Genomic DNA, 20,543 nt, shown 5'->3' with positions numbered 1-20,543 from the left:
CTTCTGCCAAGTGAAGCTTCCCAGCACGCAAGATCAGTTGGGAATACCCTGCTCTATGTGCCAAGCCCTGCTGAAGTTCAATTGTCGTGCACGCAGGACGGGGCCTTCTCTGTGCTGGTTTTGGGGAAGGTCTGGGGAGGGTGGGGAGGGGAAAACACATCCTTTGCCCACCAGACCTCTGGAAGTGTCCTTGTCACTCCAAACAAGGGTCCTGCCCCACGCGGGCTGCAGCCTTGGATGGCCTCGTTAGGGACTGGGGAGACCCTGTGGCAGCCTCTTCCTCCCCCAGATATGTGGTGCATTCCGGCATATGATGTGGTTTTGCAATTCATTCTAATTTCTACAGCTATTTTGAAGAGACTCGTTTTTTCGTTTCTTGTAGGGTGCATGGCCGTCCCTCACCCCCACACCACATACCTTTCTCCCCATTATCCACATGATTAGGGCAACCCTGGTGCTTTTTTCTGCTTTGAGGTTTGTTTGTTTTTTACACCATCCATTTCTAATAGAAATAACCACACTGCAGTTACCCGGAACTTGCATGTGCGCAATGAATGCAGGCCAGTGTTTAACCTAGACCCAAACCACAGACGCTTCTCCTGCACAGAGATCTCAGGGAGGTTTCTCCGGCTGAATCTGGACAAAACAACCTGCCAGATTCCCTGAGCCTGACTCTCTGCCCAAGATTGGGTGCTTGAATTTCAGGTCTTTGTTTTGCCGGTCCAAAGAGAAGAGAGGAAGAAAAGCATCTGATGCCAGAGTGCTCCGGTGTGGGTAAACAAGGGGCAAAGTGCTAAAAACCTGTTCGGCATTTCCCAACGGCAGCCAGTGTGGAAGAAAGCTCCCCCCATTCTAACCCAGATGGGCTTCATCATGTCAGTCCTTCCGGAGAATGTTTTTTATGGCCCTGTGCTTTACCTTGAGTGACATACCATACTATGAAGCCTCAAAAGAGACACATACTGGAGGAAAATGTTTTTAGTAACGGATTTTATTCAAGAACAACAATACCTTATTAATACTAATAGTAATAATAAATCAATAATGAAATATATTGAGAGAAACAAGTCTATCAAACCAGGGCACAAAGATGTCCTTAGAAATTAAGCAGGCTTCACCTCGATATTAGCATAGGAACCAATTCAGTTTCTTCACATTTGGCTTCATGCCCACAAAGACCACCTTCAAGGACATTGATGAACCTGCTCAAACTGATCCTTTCTGTGCTAGTAAACCAGCTTTCTTTTTGAAAAGACTTATACAGGTACTATAAAAAGTGTGGATGGTCAACAAGGATGAAGACATAGAAGCAAGTCCTTTGGAACTACTTGCTGCTTTAAATATGGTGAACCAATGGCAGCGGAAGGCAATTTCACAGTGGTCAGGTCAAATGCAGTTCCAGTATAGCAACAGCATATCAATCCAAGTAGGAGTAGACGTAAATAAAGAAACAAATAGTAGGTTGTCCCCAGACCCCAGCCCAAGAAGACACGTAGACTTTTTATGGGTGAAAGGACCACAATTTTATTAAAGAAACAACAGAGCTGGCGGACTAGAACGCCAGGTGATTAATCACCCTTAGAGAACAGTGCGGGCCCTTAGGCTCGGGCTAGGACTCTAACGTCCTACCCATCGCCTCACTGGGCGACACACCCTGGCTCAGGAAACAGGCAGGTACGCCCCGCCTAATTCCTTCAGAGCCAACCGCCCCCTTTAGAAGAGGGGATCTGGATACTTCAAGGTCTTCACCCACCCTGGACTGCACAGCCCAAAGGTTGGTGAAGTCCTGAAGCAGGTTTCATGGCAATCTATTCTCCCCGTGCCGCACAGGCCACAAAGGAGCAATTGACCAATCAACCTTTAAAGATCCAAGGGTGCTCACCGATATTCTAACCCTCAACTTACCCCTCAGCCCGCACTGTTACTGCCAACTCTAACTCTAACTAAACACCTGAGTACAGAACGGAGTAGGCGAAAAAACCCCCAACGGTGGCCAATGCGTTGAGAGCAAAAAATTCCTACTCGGCCCCCGCAGGCGACCAGCCGCTAGACCCGCTCTGCATCAGGGAAGGAAGGGAGGGAGGGGATTGCCAAGGCAAAACTGAAGAGCTTGGGGCGTGGATCGGCCGATTACGGCCCAGACCACGCCTCCAATTTCAAGGGAGCCAATCGGCCCGCTTCTTGGGCCTCGTGCGGGGCAGGGCTGGGACAAACTCCCTCCCCTCCGCACGAGGCCAAGGGGAGGGGGATTTTGTACAAGTTGACTTGGATCTATAATAACAAGAAGTATATGTAATAACATGAAATACAAACGTCACTAGGGCCAGATTCTCCTCCGTTTGATCCTGCAAAAGAGAGAGGAGGAAAGGAATCAGTCCCTGCGGCTGGCCAGGGTTTGCTCTGCAGGCTTCCGCCCGTTCAGATCCAGGAAAGCACCCATCCCAGCCCCATGGCTTTCAGGCCCGGCCTCAGACCTAGTTCTAACATCTCCGTGGAGCTGACCAACCTGTACCCCTTCCCATGGCGCAGGGTGGCCACTACTCAGGTGAACAAATGCTCCCCCATCCAAGAACGTTTCCCCCTTGTGGACAGAAGGTGGATCAGGGAGAGGCCACACCAGAACCCCAGGCCAGAAAGGGAGACTCGTCCGGATGCCGGAGGGCATGAACCACCTTGATGCATCGCGGAAGACCCCACAAGAGATTTCTGCCCCGGGCCAAGTTATTTTTTCTGCCTGTGACCCTGCAGAGCTGCTACTAGTCATTGATGCCAGTCCTGGTCTGGGAGGACCAAAGCTCTGGCTGTGCTTCAAATCCCCCACACCACCCCGGCCTTCCTTTCGAGGTGGAGATTAACACATCAGGAAAGCTTCAAACAAAGTTACCTTGGGCCTTCTCCTGGATCATATGGCCTTTTCCTCTTCCTGCTCGTCTTCTAAAGGTAGAAAAGAGAGAGACATGAGGATGTCATCCCAGACAAAGGATTCATGAGTGAAGATAAGTTTTAATGGCTGCACAAGGAGGGGGTCTTCCCTGACCCTGCCCTTTTTCAGAGGAGATCCTTCAGGAAAGAAATGCTATCCTGTCTTGCCTCTTGTTTCCCACCCTGGACATCTGCTGCCTCTGGGAAGCCCCCAGGCCAGAGGTGAAGGCCTGCCCCTTCCCCTGCCGCGGCTCCCTGCAACTGCTACTCCGGGGCATCCTGCCTCTGAGCCTGGAGGTGACCTACAGCCATCCAGACTAGTGGCCATGGATAGGCCTGTCCTCTGTGAAATGGCCAGAGTCCCCTTTAAAGCCCTCCAAGCTGGTGGCCAGCACCGCATCCCGTGGCAGAGAATTCCCTAGATTCATGATACACTGTGTCCAAAAGGACTCCCTTCTGCTGGTCCTGAATGACTTGGCAATCATTTTCATGAGATGGCCACTGGTTCCAGTCTTATGGGAGGGGAAGAAATTCTTCTCACTCTCCACATTCTAGACACCATCATTTGATAAACCTCTATCATGGCTCCCCTTCGTTGCCTTCTCCCCTCAACTAAAAAGCCCCAGATGTGGAAACTGAGCCTCATAAGGGAGGTGCTCCAGCCCCCTGATCCTCTCGGTTTCCTCCTCTGTAGCTTTCATACCTCCAGAATGTCCTCTGAGAGATATGGTGACCAGAACTGTACAGAGTATGACTCCAAATGTGGATGTCTCAAGGGGTGATGATATTAGCAGCTCTGTTCTCAGTCCCCTTCCTGGTGAACCTTTGCATGGAAATTGTCCTTTTCACAGCTGCTGCACACCGAGGCGACACTTCCCAAGAGGCGCTTCCTCCACACTGACTCCCTGGTCTTCACCAAGGCATGCAGACTTTGAAAATGGAGTAATCTGCACTTGTGCTTGGAAGGAGCTGCTGTCCTCTTCCAAGGGGGCAAGGTGTCCCCGAGGAGCCCACCAGACCAGCTCTCACCTCCTCCCCACTTTCCAGACTGCCAAGGCCCTACTGGGGCCTGCCTTAGATACCCACACGCTTCCACAAAGAGGCAGAGCGCAGGGAAAAGCTTGTCCCAGAGAACCTGGTACTCTGTTTACTTCTGATTTCCTCACCTCATTCATCTTACGGAAGCGTTTCAATGTCTCGAACCTCCCTTTCTTTTTTAAAAATGTTGTTGTGGGGTCGAGGCCACAGGTAAGGCAGACCTGTTGGTTTTGGGGAGCCTGGGGGAATAAAAGAGCCATTCGTCAACCAAGACAGAGACTAGAAGTTTGGGCACTGTAAGATATTCCCCTCCGGGGAAGAGAATGCTGCTCTGGGAAGAGCATCTAGGTTCCAAGTTCCTTCCCTGGCATCTCCAAGGTAGGGCTGAGAAAGATTCCTGCCTGCAACCTTGGAGTAGTTGCTGAAAGTCTGTGTAGATAATTCTGAGCAAGATGGACCAATGGCCTGACTCCGTATATGGCAGCTTCCTATGTTCCTAGTCTGTTATATACATGAAATCAATCATCATCATAACTGCAGGAGCACTTGAAACCCAGAAACAGAAGCAACCAGAGATCCCCTGCATGTACGGAAACTGAAGAGGAAGGAAGATGAAGTTTGAAGCTAAGCCAGATCTTGCAGTAGAGAATGGGAAGATAGAGAGGCATTGAAAACGTTGGAGAGATAAATAAGTGTCTCCAATACTGGTTGAGAAATAGGGGGCTATACTTCAAACATGTGGGCAGATGAGGTCTGTGGCATTTCTTTTGAGAAAGAGAGAGGGAGGGAGGGAGAGATGCCAAATTCTGCCCCAAAGAACTAGAGTGCCCAGGATTCCCTGGAAAGGGAGGTTGCTCACCACAAAGTAGGGTCGGGTTGGGTCGGTCCTGCTGGTGGACAGAGCTGGAGTTTCCAGTGGAGGCTGGTTTCAAGATTCACCAATCAAGAGCACAGTACAGAAGGAAATACAAAAACAAGGTGATATTCTCAGAGATTTGGCAGAATTTGAAAGATTAATCACTCAAAGGCCGAGCACTTCTTGGGTCTCATATACAAACTGGAGATACGTTCTCCTGGATGGATTCAAGGGCAGGAAGAAAGGTGTGAAGAGGGTCTACTGGGATCTACCAGGGAGCCGTGAGCTTCCCAGGCCATGGTGGAACATGAGGATGGCCATGTTGGCTTGCAAAAGGAGAAGCTGCTAGTACTCTACCCAGTCTAGGCACACCCGTGCTGGAGGGGCAATGCTTCCCACAGGGTGGAGGTGGTGCTTTTGTGCTGGGACTGGGAGAGTATGGAGGGGGCCCCAATCTCCTCCTGCCCACACCCAGTTCCAACGGCACCCAGGCCAAGACCCCCTGAATTCTGCCTTAGCCAAGCCATACAATTCAGCAAAGGGGCTGAGCGCAGGGAAAAACTTGCCCCATTGCTCTTGGTTCTCAGTGGGGGTCTGTGTATTTCTGATTTCCTCACCTCAGCCAGCTTGCGGAAGCGCCTCAGGACTTTTGCTCGGCCCACCTGCTGTAAGTGCACTGCTCTCCGGTTAAGGCCACAGGACAGATTGGGGTGGTTAGGGTCTGTCTCCTGGGGGAACAAAAGAGCCATTTGCCAGCCAAGTCAGAGTCAGGTTGACACATGTAATTCTTCGTTGTTGTTCTCATCATCATCATCTCCACCACCACCACTGCAACAACCCTTGAAACCCGGAAACTGAAGCAACTAGAGATCTCTACATGTATGGAAAGTGAAGAGGATGGCAAGATGAAGATGATCTTGCAGTACAGAAGGAGAAGATAAAGAAGCATTGGAAACGTGAGAGTGATAGATAAGTGTCCCCAATACTGCTGGAGAAATAGGGGGATATGAGAGAGAGAGAGAGAGAGAGAGAGAAATGCCAAACTCCATCCCACAGGAGTAGAGAGCCCAGGATTCCCTGGAAAGGGAGGGTGCTTACCACAAAGTAGGGTCGGGTCCGTTCGGCCTTGGTGGTGGACAGGGCTGGAGTTTGCAGTGGAGGCTGGTTTCAAGATTCACCAATCAAGAGCATAGCACAGAAGGAAATACAAAAGCAAGGTGGTATTGTCAGAGATGTGGCAGAATTTGAGAGATTGAGAACTCAAATGCCGAGCACTTCTTGGGTCTTACAGTGGGTATTGGAAAGAATCACCCCCTTTGATAGACCTTAAATTCTGGTTCTGGTTCTCTAAATTCTCTAAATTCTGGTTCCCTTAAATCCTGAAATGAAAACACAAAGAAAATTCCCTTCACCAGCTGTACTTATCCAATGCAACCTATAACATCCAACTGAAAAACATCACAATTACAGTCCAGAAAAAGTGTCAGAAATAAAAAACAAGAATGATTGAGATCGAAAAAGGATCACCTTTTGAACTTGAACAGTTCTGTATGGAGGAGTGGGCAAATATTGCTCCGTCTAGATGTGTAAGGTTGATAGAGAAGTATCCCAACAGACTCAAGGCTGTTATTAAAGCAAAAGGTGGTTCAACAAAATATTGACATGGGGAGGGGTTGATCCTTTTTCAATCTCAGTAATTCTTGTTTTTTATTTCTGACACTTCTTCTGGACTGTAATTGTGATGTTTCTCAGTTGGATGCTATAGGTTGCATTGGATAAGTACAGCTGGTGAAGGGAATTTTCTTTGTGTTTTCATTTCAGGATGTAAGGGAACCAGAATTGAAGGTCTATCAAAGGGGGTGTTTCTTTCCAATACCCACTGTAGGTGTTGGCATGAGATGTTCAGATTCCTTAGGTGATGCTCACTCCCATGGCAAGATCTACCCAGTCTTGGGGCAAGCTGAGGCTCTTGGATCTGAGGCAGAAAGGTTCAGCACAGGCTCAGTACCCCGAGGACCAAAAATGCATTTCCGCAGATGGTGGCTGGCATCCAGAACCGCAGAGTGCTACTAGAATGATGCTGAACAATCAACTTTGGAGAAGCCGCTGCCACTCTATGAAGACAATACTGAGCTAGATGGACCAACGGTATACTGCCACTCAGTATATGGCAAAACTGTTGTGCTAGCCAGCCAGAGATCGAAGCCTGCAGTGGACTTGTCAAGACTGCTGAAGCAAGGTCTACCCCGCTGCGGTTTTTCCCTCCAGTGCAACTGTCCCTGCCCAGAGCTATCCAAGGTCCTGATCTGCCTGCTAGAATCTTGCTCAGCTGCCTTTTCTTCAGTGGCACTCCCCATCACCCCAATGTGTCAGTCTAGCTCCAACCCTAGCAAATTGTTTCTTGGGCCTGTGTGCAGCTTTGGCTGTGATGCACAGCAGTGTGAAGCCCCCCAGGGTGAAAAGGAGAGGTGGGATTCTTTTCTGATTAACTGCCCTGTCCCATAAAAAGTACCCATATTAAGACCCCGATAGCCCTACTTTACCGGTCCCCCTGGCACCAGTGGAATGGGTGGCAGATTTAGCACTCCCACCCTAACCTGAGGATGCGGGCCATCCCTTGGGTTGTTACCCCCATTCCTCTTCCGTAGGGAATGCATAATACGTACCAGCATAGGTCTCATCGTGCCACAGAGAAATTCTTGCAGCCAGCGCTCATGCTCCGGGAGAAATCCACCCTGTCCTATAGTGAGCCAAAGATCTTGGACCTGCAACAGAAAGGTTCAGCACAGACTCAGTACCCGCAGGGATGAAGATGCATGATCTCAGACTGTGGCTGCTATCCGGAGCAGCAGCAGAGCGCTGCTGGAAAGATGCTGCACAAACGCAAAACTGTTGTGCTAGACAGCCACCCTAACTAGCCAGCAAGTCATCGAAGCCTGCTGTGGGCTTGTCCACATTGCTGAGGCAACCTCTACCCCTCTCTGGTCTCTCCGTCTGGTTCAATGGTCCCTGCCTGGAGCAACCCAAGGTCCTGATCTTCCTGCCATAATTTGCCCCCCCTCAGAGCTTCCTGAGGCAGTCAGGAAGCATCTTTTGTGTACAGCCCCATTGACCCCCATGTGCTTGTCTAGCCCTGACCCACCAGGGTGTGTGTGTGTGCTCTCTTAAGGGAGAAGGAATCCCCTTGAGCCCCTGTGCCATCTTGACTTTGTCTCAACTTCTAGAAGAAATCAAGAAAAGGACACAGACCCACTTCTGAAATCTCAGCTAAGTCACAGGAATGATCATGGGACTACTGCACTGACCATCCCTAGATCTGGCCTAAGGCAGAAGATCACCTCAGCCTGACAAGGCTTCCAGGGTGGGAGGACATGCGAACCAACTGATGCTAGACGGACAGTGCCAGATGCAGCCCCCCTCCCTCGGGTTCTGGCCCCCATCCCTCTTCTGTAAGGAAGGTAAGATTTCATAGAACGTACGCTGAGAGGTCTCCTCCTGTGGTGGGCAGGTTTTTCTTTTCGCCATTTTCCACATTTAAAGTAGCAGTCACCCTGTGACAGACACTCCGTAAGCCAAGGCTGTTCCACCTGCAAGAGAAAGGTTGGGCACAGGCTTGGTACCCGAAGGGCTGGAACTGCATTTCCTCAGATGGTGGCTGACATTCAGAGCAGCATGACAGCACTGGTGGAACGACGTGGCACAAGGGCCCTGGACCCATATTTGTGGATGACCATACCCAATGTGCAGTGCTGCCATCTGCACAGGCCAGAGTGTTTGTGTGTGTGTGTGTGTGTGTGTGTGTGTGTGCTCCCCCAAGGAAAAAGGAACCCCCATGAGCCCCTGTTCTATGTTGGCAGGCATGCTGGAACTTCAGCCTTCCCAGAGAGCTCTTCCGAGAGGGCTCCTTCTCTCTGAAAGGGCCCTCCCAGCACTGAGAAAAGAGCAGGGCCATGCCAAGGTCAGCACAGTGGGGAATGGCTCTCAGGCTGAAGGGTTTCTGCCCCAATGGCCCCTGCTTGGAACAGAGTCAAGGTCACTGCTCTGAGGTCTGGATTCCTCCTGATACTCTGAAGGCATTTCCTCCAACTTTGCTCCTATGCTCCGGGAAACTACTGGGTAGGATGACACTGTCAGAGTCTGCACACGCCTCCCATGCATTCCTTTCCCTCTTCTCTGATGAGGTTTTTGACTGGTATGTGATTGGCGCTTGGGAGGGTGCAGAGCTTCTGAAAGAGGCTGGGAGCTTGTCCCACCAACTAATAGCCATGAGGACAGCTCTGTGGTGTGTTATCCATTGAAACTTCACAAGGCGCACACAAGTGTTGGCTTCTTGAATAGGGCCCTTAACACAGGCCTGCAGCAGCATCTGGGGGCTGAGCTATACTTCAAGGTGCACCCTTAATTCACAGTGTCTGCAAACACTACCCCACCAGCCGACCCATTTGATCACGATTTTGAAAGGCTGCCCTGAAAGGATCACAAGTGCCGACTTAGAAAAGAATACTGACCAATGCATTGATTAGAGCTGAAGAGAACATTCTGGAGAATTATCTTATCCCATCTATTAAATGCATGGGTGAATATTTGATCACCCTATCCGTCAGGTTCTTTCCCAAGCTATTTCTGTAATGTCTTGAAAAGAGAGACCTGTCTTACTCAGAGTGTATGAATTGCTCCATGACCTGCAGAGGCAATGCTTACACAACCAAACAAAAATTTTGCTCGGGAGTGGGGGCGCGGTAGGAGGGCCATGAAGATTGATCCAACCAAAGTCTGTGGGGTAAACAAGCTCTTATCACAAGCCTTACACCAGATTCTGCAAGTAGGCCTGGGATGAGCCCAAGGAGCAGAGACATGCTCTGCACGGATGGACCCCATCGCTGGCCTAAGACTGAGGAGTACTTCATCCTGGAAAGTCTTCCACTGAGGGGGTCTCTTCGGACCAACTGATGCAAGATGGACAGTGCCAGATGTATCAATGGCTCTCTACACAGCATCCTTCTTTTGCTTTCCCTACTGTGCCCTGGCACAGCTGTAATGCCCAGAAGTGCGGGGAGGAGGCATAGCTTCGTCCTCCTATCCCTGACTCAGTGTTAGGAAGTCCCCAAACCTCAGTAACTGACAGCCCCACTTCAGTGGGACCCCTTGCACAAGGGGAATGGGAGAAAGATCTTCTATCCCTCCATGGCCCAAGGATGCGGCCCACCCCCCATGGGTTCTGACCCCCATTCTTCTGCTGGAGGGAATGTGACGCCTGCATAAAACTTACGTAAACAGGTCCTGGCATCTGATGTTCAGTTTTTTTAGCGGGCCGCTTAGGTAAACGCCGACGGTCCACCCGGACACGCCGCTTCTTTCGTACCTGAGACAGAAAGGTTCAGAACAGGCTCAGAACACAGAGGACGCAACATGCATTTCCTCAGATGGTGGCTGCCATGCAGAGCAGCAGCAAAGCCTTCCTGGAAGGATGCTGCACAACAACCCTAACTAGCTGGCAAGAGATCAAAGCCTGCAGTGGGCTTGTCAACATGACTGGAGCAACACCACTCCAGCTCTGGTGTCCCCTCCTGTTCAACTGTCCCTGCCTGGAGATCTCCAAGGTCCTGACCTGCCTGAGGCCGTGTTCTTCAGGTCCTCGCTGGATGCCATGCCCTCCCCTCTACTGTATCGGGGCCACTACCTTGGCTCTCAGGCCACCCTACCTCACAGGGTGGTTGTGAGGATAACCATAAGCATGTAGACCACACCAGACCCCGCAGAGGAGGAGTGGGATAGACATGTCCAAATGCTTGGCTAAAACGATCCAATTGCATGCAGAATGGCATGGGACTACAATCTGCAGCTATGGCTACATGCAGGCTTGTCAAACAAAGCAGTCCCAAACAGAACACAAGGAATGGCTAGGCACTTTGGTTTTTAAAACAGAAAGAGGGGGATCCAAAGCAAAAGCTAAAACAAAAAGGGAACCAAGAAGCCTCAAGAACAGTTCATTGTCTCTCTTTTTTAAAAAAAGAAATGTTATTTACAAAGACAGAGGCAAGCAATATCTTCTGACACTAGTTTCACTATTTAAAGACTTCTGAGGAAATTGGTTGAGAAAACCTTTGTTATGCATATGTCAGATGATAGTTTAGAGAGAGTGTATCAAAAAAGAGAGGACACCGGAAAAATGTTCTAGAGGAAAGCTTCAGAAGCACAAATGGTACCACAAAAAAGGGGTGCGCGCTTCTTTCTAGTGATGGAAACCCTCCAGGAGGCAGGGGACATGAATTAGAATGCAGCAACACAAAAAGCCCGAAACCCCTGCCAAAATGGATACAAATTCTTTGATTTGCCATTGGCTGATGTCCAGCACGAAATGATTTTAGGAAAAGAACAAGTGAACAAACAATTAAGAGAAACCTCTTTGGACCCACCACCCAGGGTTCACTTGGCAAAACGCGACCCTTCTTACCTGTCTCCTCCGCCTTGAACGGCCCTTTTTCCGGTAGATATAGACCAAGGCAATGAGGCTTGTAATGGCCAAAGCCAAAACCCAGAGGAAGAAGGCCATCTCGCTTCAGGTCAGCAAGCAGGCAGTTGGCCAACTGTCTTCTGGAGCATCTTTTGCGTTTCTCCATCTCCATGGATGCCGGAACTCTCAGCTCAGTTCTAGGGGGGGATGGGAGCCGGCCAGGCAGAGACAGCTGGGAGGGGAGAGATGCTGACTGCTGGCAGCAGAGGCTGTGGACTGGGGTGCTGGAAGTGGGGTAGGAAAGCGACTCTTGGAGCCTTGGTGTCTCCTAAGAAGAGGCATCATGGGAAAGAAAGAGTGACCACTCCAACATCTCTCATGGGGGGAGGGGTTTGCATTTGATACAGTTGTGGAGCCCGAGGGTTAGGCCCCATCCTGTTTCACTTTTCTGCAACCTTGTAGAAACCCAGAGGACCCACAGGCCAGTAGTATTATATACATACCTGGGAGGAGCCTAAGTAAGGGCAAGTGAAGCCACAGACTAAGTAAGGGCAAGATGTATGGGCAGAGTGAAGTCAGAGCCTAGTAAGGGCAAGATGTCATCAATCCCCTCCCACTGATGGGCATGACATCACCACAGTAGGGAGGAGTTGTAAACCCTCCAGAGAACATGTCCAGGCATGCCCAGAGCCTCCTGTACCATGAGCCCTACCCACCTGACATGTGAGGACCAATAGGAAGGAGTTCCCAGCCAGCCGTTCAAGGCTTATAGTGTTGCTGCTGCATGGAGTCTCCTACAAGGCTTGTAGCATAGTCCCCTTTGCATAAAGGTAACAATTCTACTGTTTGCTTGTGGGTTTGATTATGGGATCTCCTCAGAGCCCTAATTTGGCAACAAATCAGCCAGATTCTACACCTAAGCCAAGAAAACGCCATATTAGCACCAGTTCAGATGATGAAGGACCTCCTGTGAAAACCTATGCTGAAGAACAAGCTGAGACAAGGGAAATATGGCAAGAGATCCTGGCAAGCATGGCAGCTGAGCCACAGGTAAATATATTTTACAGGCTAGGTTTTGAGGTTTTGTGTGTGTGTGAAAAAGGACATTACACTAATAGTCTTTTCTTTTCTCCCTTTAGAATTCAGCACTTGTGCAAACTCTGAAACGCTCTCGCATAGCAATGCAGAAATTCTTGGGCCTGAATATCAATGAAGAGCCCTATAGTACCTGGGCGGAGCCTAAGGAAGGGCAAAGTGAAGCCATAGCCTAGTAAGGGCAAGGAACTATGGGCAAGGTAAAGCCAGAGCCTAGTAAGGGCAAGTTGAAGCCCTGCCCTTCGAAGGGCATGATGACATCACAGCAGGAAGGAGCCGAAAGCTTCTAACTAAGGGCAGGTTGAAGCCACAGCCTCCTAAGGGTATAGTGAGACCCTGTGGAGAGCGTCCACAGAACATGCCCAGGCAGACCCCCATGTCCAGGCATGTTCAGACATGCCCAGAGCAGATGCAGAACAAACACCCATGTTTGGACATCAGCCCCCCACACACCCCGAACAGGTCTGTGTATGTTCAGACATGCACAGAGCAAGGGTTAGGCCAGGCCTGCACAACATAAGGCCCGGGGACCAGATCAGGCCCTCAGGGACTTCTTTGTGGGTCCACTGATTGTCACAACTTGCAGCAACAGCACCCCAAGGCCACTCTTTGGGTTAGTTCCCTCTTCTTCATCTTTTCATCCTCTGCCCTCTCTGAAACTGCCTTACAGCACCATCCTGTGCATGTTTACTTGGAAATATTTACTTCGTTTACTCCTAAGTAAGCATGACTAGGACTGCAACATGAAATCGACAGCAATTTAGAGAGAGGAGAGGATTTTGCATTTGTTTGGGGCTGGCATTTTTTAAGGGAGATCTCACTAGATGCCCCAGTGACTGAGCAAGGACAGGCTCTATTTTCTGGCCATGATTCTTAGTTAAAATTGTGGGTCCCTTGCCAAAAGGGGGAAAGATCCACAACTATCTAATAATTGCTTGCATTAATATTTTTAATAATTAATTTTAATTCAATAATGTGCTGAAAATTGACCTTGACCACTGAACACCGTTGTGGTTGGTTCCAGCCCATCAAAACATTTGAATTGTGTACCCCCCGGGTTAGCCCCAGAGCAGGGTTGTTATTTTTGTAGAGAGAAAATAAAATGCTCTTCAGATTAACTAAATAGGGTATATTCTGGATTTTAAGAACTCATACACATTAACTTTGTACTATGGATTCTGAAGTTGAAAGTTTTCCCCCTTTAAAAAGAAAAGTTGCCCTGCAATTAATGCTGGATCATCTTTTCTTTGTCTCTGTGATGAGGCTAGCCTGGAGTTTTATCCTGAGAGGCCCCTGAAACATCAGCCCTATCCATCCTCAGCACTGTACCTCCAGTGACTGTTGCTGGTGTGTATCTTATGTTTCTTTTTAGATTGTGATCCCTTTGGGGACAGGGATCCATCTCATTTATTTATTATTTCTCTGTGTAAACCTCCCTGTGCCATTTTTGGAAGGGTGGTATAGAAATTGAATAAATAAATAACTAAAAATGCTTTTTGTGTGTGATGTATAAGTAGGACAATTTCATACATTCTGATAAGTACAGCTTCTTAAAAACATTAAAATCATGATCTCTTTCGTTATGCAGTGACAATGCCTTGCTGTCTAAGAAACAAGGCTTTTTTTTTTTTTTAATAACCAGTTCTCCAAAAAACTGGTAGGACTGGGCCCTTCAAATGGTGTGGTCTAACCGTTAAGTGTTCATCAGATCAATGACCACTAGCGGCTTTTGGTGTGTCTGTGTGTCTGTGTGTGTGTGTGTGTGTGTGTGTGCATGCACAGGTAGGCTGACAGATGCAATTTCTATTTATCTGACGCTTGGTGGGGGGGGTGGGAGTTTGTATTTTGTGTATTCACTAGGAAATGAGAGTTCTGGTTCTTTAGAAATCAACTAACACACACTAATTAAATGCATCAAAATTACTGACCAAGACTAAGTCCTATTGAGGATAGAGAAAGCAAGCAAGCAAGCAAGAATGAAAGATTAAGAGCAGTGACAAGGACTAGTTGTGAAACTGTGTCAAAGGAGAAGGGAAAAACTGTGTCTGAGGCCAAGGAAATCTAGATGGTTAAAAAGTGACAAGAACACAGGGTGGGGGTGGGGAGAGCCTAGTTAGCTATGGGCCAGGTTGAGGAAGCAGAGGCAGTATAATTGTCCTTATTCAAGTTAATTCCTAATCCAGGCTAATTCATATTAGAGTTAGAGATGTAGGAAGAAGGGGGGGGAGGGAGGGGGGAGAGATTTGTTAAAAACGGAAGCAAAGAAACAGTGACAAGGACTAGGCGCAAAACTGTGTCAGAGATGGAAAGGGGAGAGAGATCCTAGTTAGGGGACAGGTCTAGGCTTTGTAGATGTGAAGTAGAATCAAAGAAAGTTTGAGATACCACAGTCTACAGAACTGTGGTTTTTAAAGATATGCTTGCGCTACAAAGACACCTGTAAGAGTGTCTAGCACTAAGAGATAATGTACATTGCATTAATAGTTCACTGAGAACTTCCAATTAAATAGAGGCAGTCATCAGATCAAGCCGGGGTCTGTATTGCCCTAGTCACTAACATTCTAACTAAGAATCACTGGAAAACAGACTAGCTAATACCTCCCAAGAGAAATGATAAGAAATTAAATTATTTCTTATAAAAGTCCATTTTCTCTTCTATAAAACAAATCCTTTTTTAAAAAAGAAATTAAATTTGTTGACAAAACAATTACATATCAGACCATTTCTTTGTGTGTGTGTGTGTGTGTGTAAAAATGAAAATTGTGTGGGCGTACTGAAGTGAATTGATTGCTGCTTCCTGCTTGTATGTATAAAGACATATCTGTGTGCATTCATCTTACACGAAGGAGCTACATACAAGATTCATGCATGGACATGTAGGATATTTACGGAAGCAAAGAAACAGTGACAAGGACTAGTTGTGAAACTGTGTCAGAGGAGAAGGGACGAGGATTGAGTGAAAAACAGTGTCTGAGGCAAAGGAAATCTAGATGGTTAAAAAGTGACAAGAACACAGGGTGGGGGTGGGGAGAGCCTAGTTAGCTATGGGCCAGGTTGAGGTTAGTAAGAGGAAGCAGTGTCAGTATAATTGTCCTTATTCAAGTTAATGCCTAATCCAGGCTAATTCATATTAGAGATGTAGGAAGAAGGGGGGGGGGGAGAGATTTGTTAAAAACGGAAGCAAAGAAACAGTGACAAGGACTAGGTGCAAAACTGTGTCAGAGATGGAAAGGTCTGTATTGCCCTAGTCACTAACATTCTAACTTAGAATCACTGGAAAACAACCATACTAGCTAATACCTCCCAAGAGAAATTATAAGAAATTAAATTATTTCTTATAAAAGTCCATTTTCTCTTCTATAAAACAAATCCTTTTTAAAAAAAGAAATTAAATTTGTTGACAAAACAATTACATATCAGACCATTTCTTTGTGTGTGTGTGTGTGTGTGTGTGTGTGTGTGTGTGTGTGTAAAAATGAAAATTGTGTGGGCGTACTGAAGTGAATTGATTGCTGCTTCCTGCTTGTATGTACAATGACATATCTGTGTGCATTCATCTTACATGATGGAGCTACATACAAGATTCATGCATGGACATGTAGGATATTTCATCATGTGTGTAGGCCAGACCTTATGCATGTAGAGCCATTCACTTTCCTTACAAAAGAACAGTGAACAACTAAATAGCAATATGATGTGTGTGTACGTGTGTGTTAAATACATCTTGTATGTTGTATATAACATAATGTATGCTGACTCTGCTGTACATATCATATGTTTTTAAGATTGTTTGTTTTCTCATCAACAGTACAGAATTATCCAATCTAAACACTTTAGAATTCTAATCAATTCTGTTTTTCTTGGCTCTGTACTATATTTTATGTGTTTTCCAAAGCAGCCAATCATTGTCTGCTCTAGATCCACACAAAAACAAGTGCCTGCTTTTTGAAGTATGAAAGGTCTTTTCCTCTAAAAGATGAGCATTGATAACTATAAGATAGCTCACAGGCAGCCAGGGAGCTCCCAGCCTGATGTTACTAAGCTCAGGATAGGGTTTACAAAGCGTACTAGTACTCCAGAGAGTCGGTGCTGTGTAGTGCCTAGAGCGTCAGACTAGGAGGGGCATTTGCTCTTCTTGGCTTAACCTACCTCACAGGGTTGTTGTGCAGATACAATGAGGGAACACGACCTTGAGTTCCTTGGAAGAAGGGGCAGGGTATAAATATCATACATACATACATATGGTAGCATGTTCACAGTTTGCCAGGGAGGATACTTGTTTGAATTTAGACCCTTAATATAATGCCATGCATGCAGATGTGTCAAAATTAACTCAGTGAAAAAGATTAACAGGGTGTTTCAAAAAATTAGTCCGTTTACAAATATCTGAGTCTTCAGAGCTGCCTGACAGTTTGGTACCAACCTGTCTGTAAGCAATAGTTTTTTGCTTCTGCAGATGAGTTTGTCTGAGACAGCTCTGTAGGATCAACATCTGAATCTGACTGTGTATCATCAGAGCATGGCTTCCTACCCCCTCCCCACAGAGTGGCACATATCTCATTGCTATAGGCATACAGGAAATCAGTTTTAATATCATTCACAAAGGCCAGCATTCCAGATAGCTCAGGATTGGCTTCCAGCAACACCAGCACGTTCTAAAAACAAGAAAAACAAGAGTTAGAAAACTCCACCTCACAGGCAGCCCACCTCACAGGGTTGTTGTAGTAAGTCTAACTTGAAACAAATAACTCAAACCTAAAAGGATAATATTATTATTTAAGATGACAGGAGGGACCCAATTTAAATTATCACAGGCTACAGGGAAGGGGGGGCAGGGAATACACCAAACTACAGCAAGTTCTAAAAACAAGAAAAACAAGAGTTAGAAAACTCCACCTCACAGGCAGCCCACCTCACAGGGTTGTTGTAGTAAGTCTAACTTGAAACAAATAACTCAAACTTAAAAGGATAATATTATTATTTTTAAAAAACCACACATGAATTAATAATGCCTCTCGTGAGAAAAGCCTTTTCACATAGGAAAAGATAAGGATCAAAGGACACATGGTTGAGGAAAGCTAGCATGGTGAAGTGACCCCATTTAAGATGACAGGAGGGACCCAATTTAAATTATCACAGGCTACAGGGAAGGGGGGGGCAGGGAATACACAAAACTATTTAGGCAATTAAAAATACTGTAGGAGAGATCAGAGCCTCTCGGATCCGATAAGAAAAATGACCATGTACTTACCGCTTGTGGTCTTCACAGAGACAAAGAGGGAAAATTCTGGTGTACCTCAAGACATTAAGCCTTGGTGGGGTTGGGCAGGGCCCGCTTTCTGGTTGTTATCATGCTGAAACACTGAACAGACACACCCCAGCCACAAAGTTTGAAGGGGCCCAGCTTTTAAAACAAGTATGCAGAGCCCTTTCTCTAACCCACCACCGTCATAGGTTCTCTTACAATTTAAATTAAAGATCTATCCATGACATCTCTAGTTTCACAGCTGAGTCTGGGCTGTATAATGGGGGGCATGTTGTGTGAATTGTATAGAAGTGAAGAGTTTTGAGGGTCATTTACAAGATTTACAATTAAAATACAGTTTCGTTTTAAATTGCCCCCATTTGTGTTAACTGTGAACTTAAAGGAAATGGGGGTGGGAGGTAAGACATTAATAACTTGTTCCTAACAAGGAACATTTTAGCATTTATAAGTAATATGTTCTTATCGCCAGGACGGGATTAAGCTAGTGGTTAAGCTAGTCTCAAAGTGGTTTACATAGAAAAATAAAGAGTGTTTAGATGATTCTCTGTCTCCAAAGGGCTCACACTCTAAAAAGAAAAATGTGGTAGGCACCAGCAACAGCCACTGGACAAATGCTGTGCCGTGCCTTCTCTGAAAAGGCACATTTAGCAGAAAAGGGATATTTTATCTAACATGGACCAAATAAAACAGGTAAAGTTTTAACTTTAATTCCCAGTGGGAAGCCAGACTTACGGGGCCCTTGAAAACGTGGGGCCCATAGCAAATGCTACATTTGCTACTACACTAATCCGCCATCGCTTATTGCCCTGCCATAAAGGAAAGGCTGAGTTCAGCCACATGACCATTTTATAAACCACTAAGATTTGCCCATGGTTTATTTAATTTTCTGTCTTGGCTTTCTTTCTTTCTTTCTTTCTTTCTTTCTTTCTTTCTTTCTTTATTGAGAACATTTGTATACTACCCTAAACAGAAGTCTCTGGGTGGTTTACAACAAAACAATAAACACAACAAATAAAAAAGTTAAAACATTACAACAATTTAAAATTTAACACATTAAAACTATTAAAAACACAAAACAGTATCTACTTAAAAGCTTGGGTGAACAAATGTGTCTTGACTGCCTTTTTGAAAGTTGTAAGAGGTGGGGAAGATCGTATTTCAGCAGGAAGCCTGTTCCAAAGCCTCAGGGCAGCAATGGAGAAGACCCTTCCCACCCTGAGTAGCCCCCAGATGAACTAGTGGCAACTGCTGACGAACCTCTCTTGATTATCTCCGTGGGCGGTGTGGTTCATGTTGAAGAAGACCATTCTGAAATGTTAAGGCTAGTGTATGCCTTGAATAAAGAAAAATTGCACTTGGAAATTTTGAAACAAAATTCCCCCCAAACTGTTCCGTAACTTGACCCCCACTCCAATAATAAAAACTGATTACTGAAACTTTTGGATAGATGAAGGGGTCAGCAATTTTGAGGGGATGATGGGATCAGAAATCTTGATCTTGAAGCATTTTGGAACTAAACATGTTGCGCATGAAGATATTGTACATAATCCTTTATGCATTTAATAAGGGTTGTGACTGAGACACATTTCAAGGGGATTAATATTCTTTGACCTTCCAAATATTGGATTATACCCAGTTCTGAATATCCAGAACTATATGTAGGCTTTCTTTTTCTTTCTTTCTTTCTTTCTTTCTTTCTTTCTTTCTTTCTTTCTTTTTGGCTAGAGGGTCTTTTGTATGACCTATGTGATGATAGAAGATATGGGGGGCAGAGAAAAGGGCAGAGACAGCTCTGTAGGATCAACATCTGAATCTGACTGTGTATCATCAGAGCATGGCTTCCTACCCCCTCCCCACAGAGTGGCACATATCTCATTGCTATAGGCATACAGGAAATCAATACAATTCACACAACATGCCCCCCATTATACAGCCCAGACTCAGCTGTGAAACTAGAGATGTCATGGATAGATCTTTAATTTAAATTGTAAGAGAACCTATGACGGTGGTGGGTTAGAGAAAGGGCTCTGCATACTTGTTTTAAAAGCTGGGCCCCTTCAAACTTTGTGGCTGGGGTGTGTCTGTTCAGTGTTTCAGCATGATAACAACCAGAAAGCGGGCCCTGCCCAACCCCACCAAGGCTTAATGTCTTGAGGTACACCAGAATTTTCCCTCTTTGTCTCTGTGAAGACCACAAGCGGTAAGTACATGGTCATTTTTCTTATCGGATCCGAGAGGATCTGATCTCTCCTACAGTATTTTTAATTGCCTAAATAGTTTTGTGTATTCCCTGCCCCCCCCCTTCCCTATAGCCTGTGATAATTTAAATTGGGTCCCTCCTGTCATCTTAAATGGGGTCACTTCACCATGCTAGCTTTCCTCAACCATGTGTCCTTTGATCCTTATCTTTTCCTATGTGAAAAGGCTTTTCTCACGAGAGGCATTATTAATTCATGTGTGGTTTTTTAAAAATAATAATATTATCCTTTTAGGTTTGAGTTATTTGTTTCAAGTTAGACTTACTACAACAACCCTGTGAGGTGGGCTGCCTGTGAGGTGGAGTTTTCTAACTCTTGTTTTTCTTGTTTTTAGAACGTGCTGGTGTTGCTGGAAGCCAATCCTGAGCTATCTGGAATGCTGGCCTTTGTGAATGATATTAAAACTGATTTCCTGTATGCCTATAGCAATGAGATATGTGCCACTCTGTGGGGAGGGGGTAGGAAGCCATGCTCTGATGATACACAGTCAGATTCAGATGTTGATCCTACAGAGCTGTCTCAGACAAACTCATCTGCAGAAGCAAAAAACTATTGCTTACAGACAGGTTGGTACCAAACTGTCAGGCAGCTCTGAAGACTCAGATATTTGTAAACGGACTAATTTTTTGAAACACCCTGTTAATCTTTTTCACT

The 20,543-nt window shown here is 46.3% G+C and overlaps 2 protein-coding genes and 1 long non-coding RNA gene across 13 annotated transcripts in view; 2 read left to right on the top strand and 1 right to left on the bottom strand.

Moving 5' to 3' along the window:
- Positions 1-990: 990 nt before the first annotated feature.
- On the bottom strand, positions 991-19,550 carry LOC128340512 (uncharacterized). 7 transcript variants are annotated; one of them, XM_053285679.1, is made up of 14 exons: positions 17,617-17,952; positions 16,789-17,020; positions 16,515-16,563; positions 11,987-12,186; positions 11,271-11,598; positions 10,086-10,178; positions 8,296-8,403; positions 7,483-7,581; positions 5,915-5,977; positions 5,434-5,544; positions 4,820-4,882; positions 4,089-4,199; positions 2,885-2,934; positions 991-2,345 (listed from the first exon to the last, which is right to left on the bottom strand). In XM_053285679.1, the coding sequence occupies exons 5-14, from the start codon at positions 11,367-11,369 to the stop codon at positions 2,318-2,320; spliced, it is 825 nt and encodes a 274-aa protein (XP_053141654.1). In that variant the 5' UTR covers positions 11,370-11,598; positions 11,987-12,186; positions 16,515-16,563; positions 16,789-17,020; positions 17,617-17,952; the 3' UTR covers positions 991-2,317. The 7 variants fall into 7 exon arrangements, with proteins under 7 accessions (XP_053141654.1, XP_053141660.1, XP_053141659.1 ...); XM_053285685.1 differs by lacking the exon at positions 11,987-12,186; XM_053285684.1 differs by lacking the exon at positions 16,515-16,563.
- LOC128340514 (uncharacterized) lies at positions 12,017-13,857 on the top strand. Its single transcript, XR_008313770.1, has 2 exons — positions 12,017-12,320; positions 12,410-13,857. It is a non-coding gene; the product is annotated as an uncharacterized LOC128340514 (long non-coding RNA).
- The window catches only part of LOC128340513 (uncharacterized), an 18,731-nt gene continuing 15,716 nt past the window's right edge, over positions 17,529-20,543 (top strand). For 4 of the 5 annotated variants that reach the window (XM_053285686.1, XM_053285690.1, XM_053285692.1 and 1 more), the window contains exons 1-2: positions 17,529-19,831; positions 20,224-20,455. The gene's annotated coding sequence lies outside the window, so the exon portion shown is untranslated. Of the gene's footprint in view, positions 19,832-20,125; positions 20,172-20,223; positions 20,456-20,543 lie in introns of those variants that run through there. The other variant, XM_053285689.1, reaches the window with a different exon arrangement.

Source organism: Hemicordylus capensis, chromosome 1 (assembly GCF_027244095.1).
Source record: "Hemicordylus capensis ecotype Gifberg chromosome 1, rHemCap1.1.pri, whole genome shotgun sequence".
In the NCBI taxonomy this organism is placed as follows: Eukaryota; Metazoa; Chordata; class Lepidosauria; order Squamata; family Cordylidae; genus Hemicordylus; species Hemicordylus capensis.
This window is presented reverse-complemented; position numbering and strand designations above follow the sequence as displayed.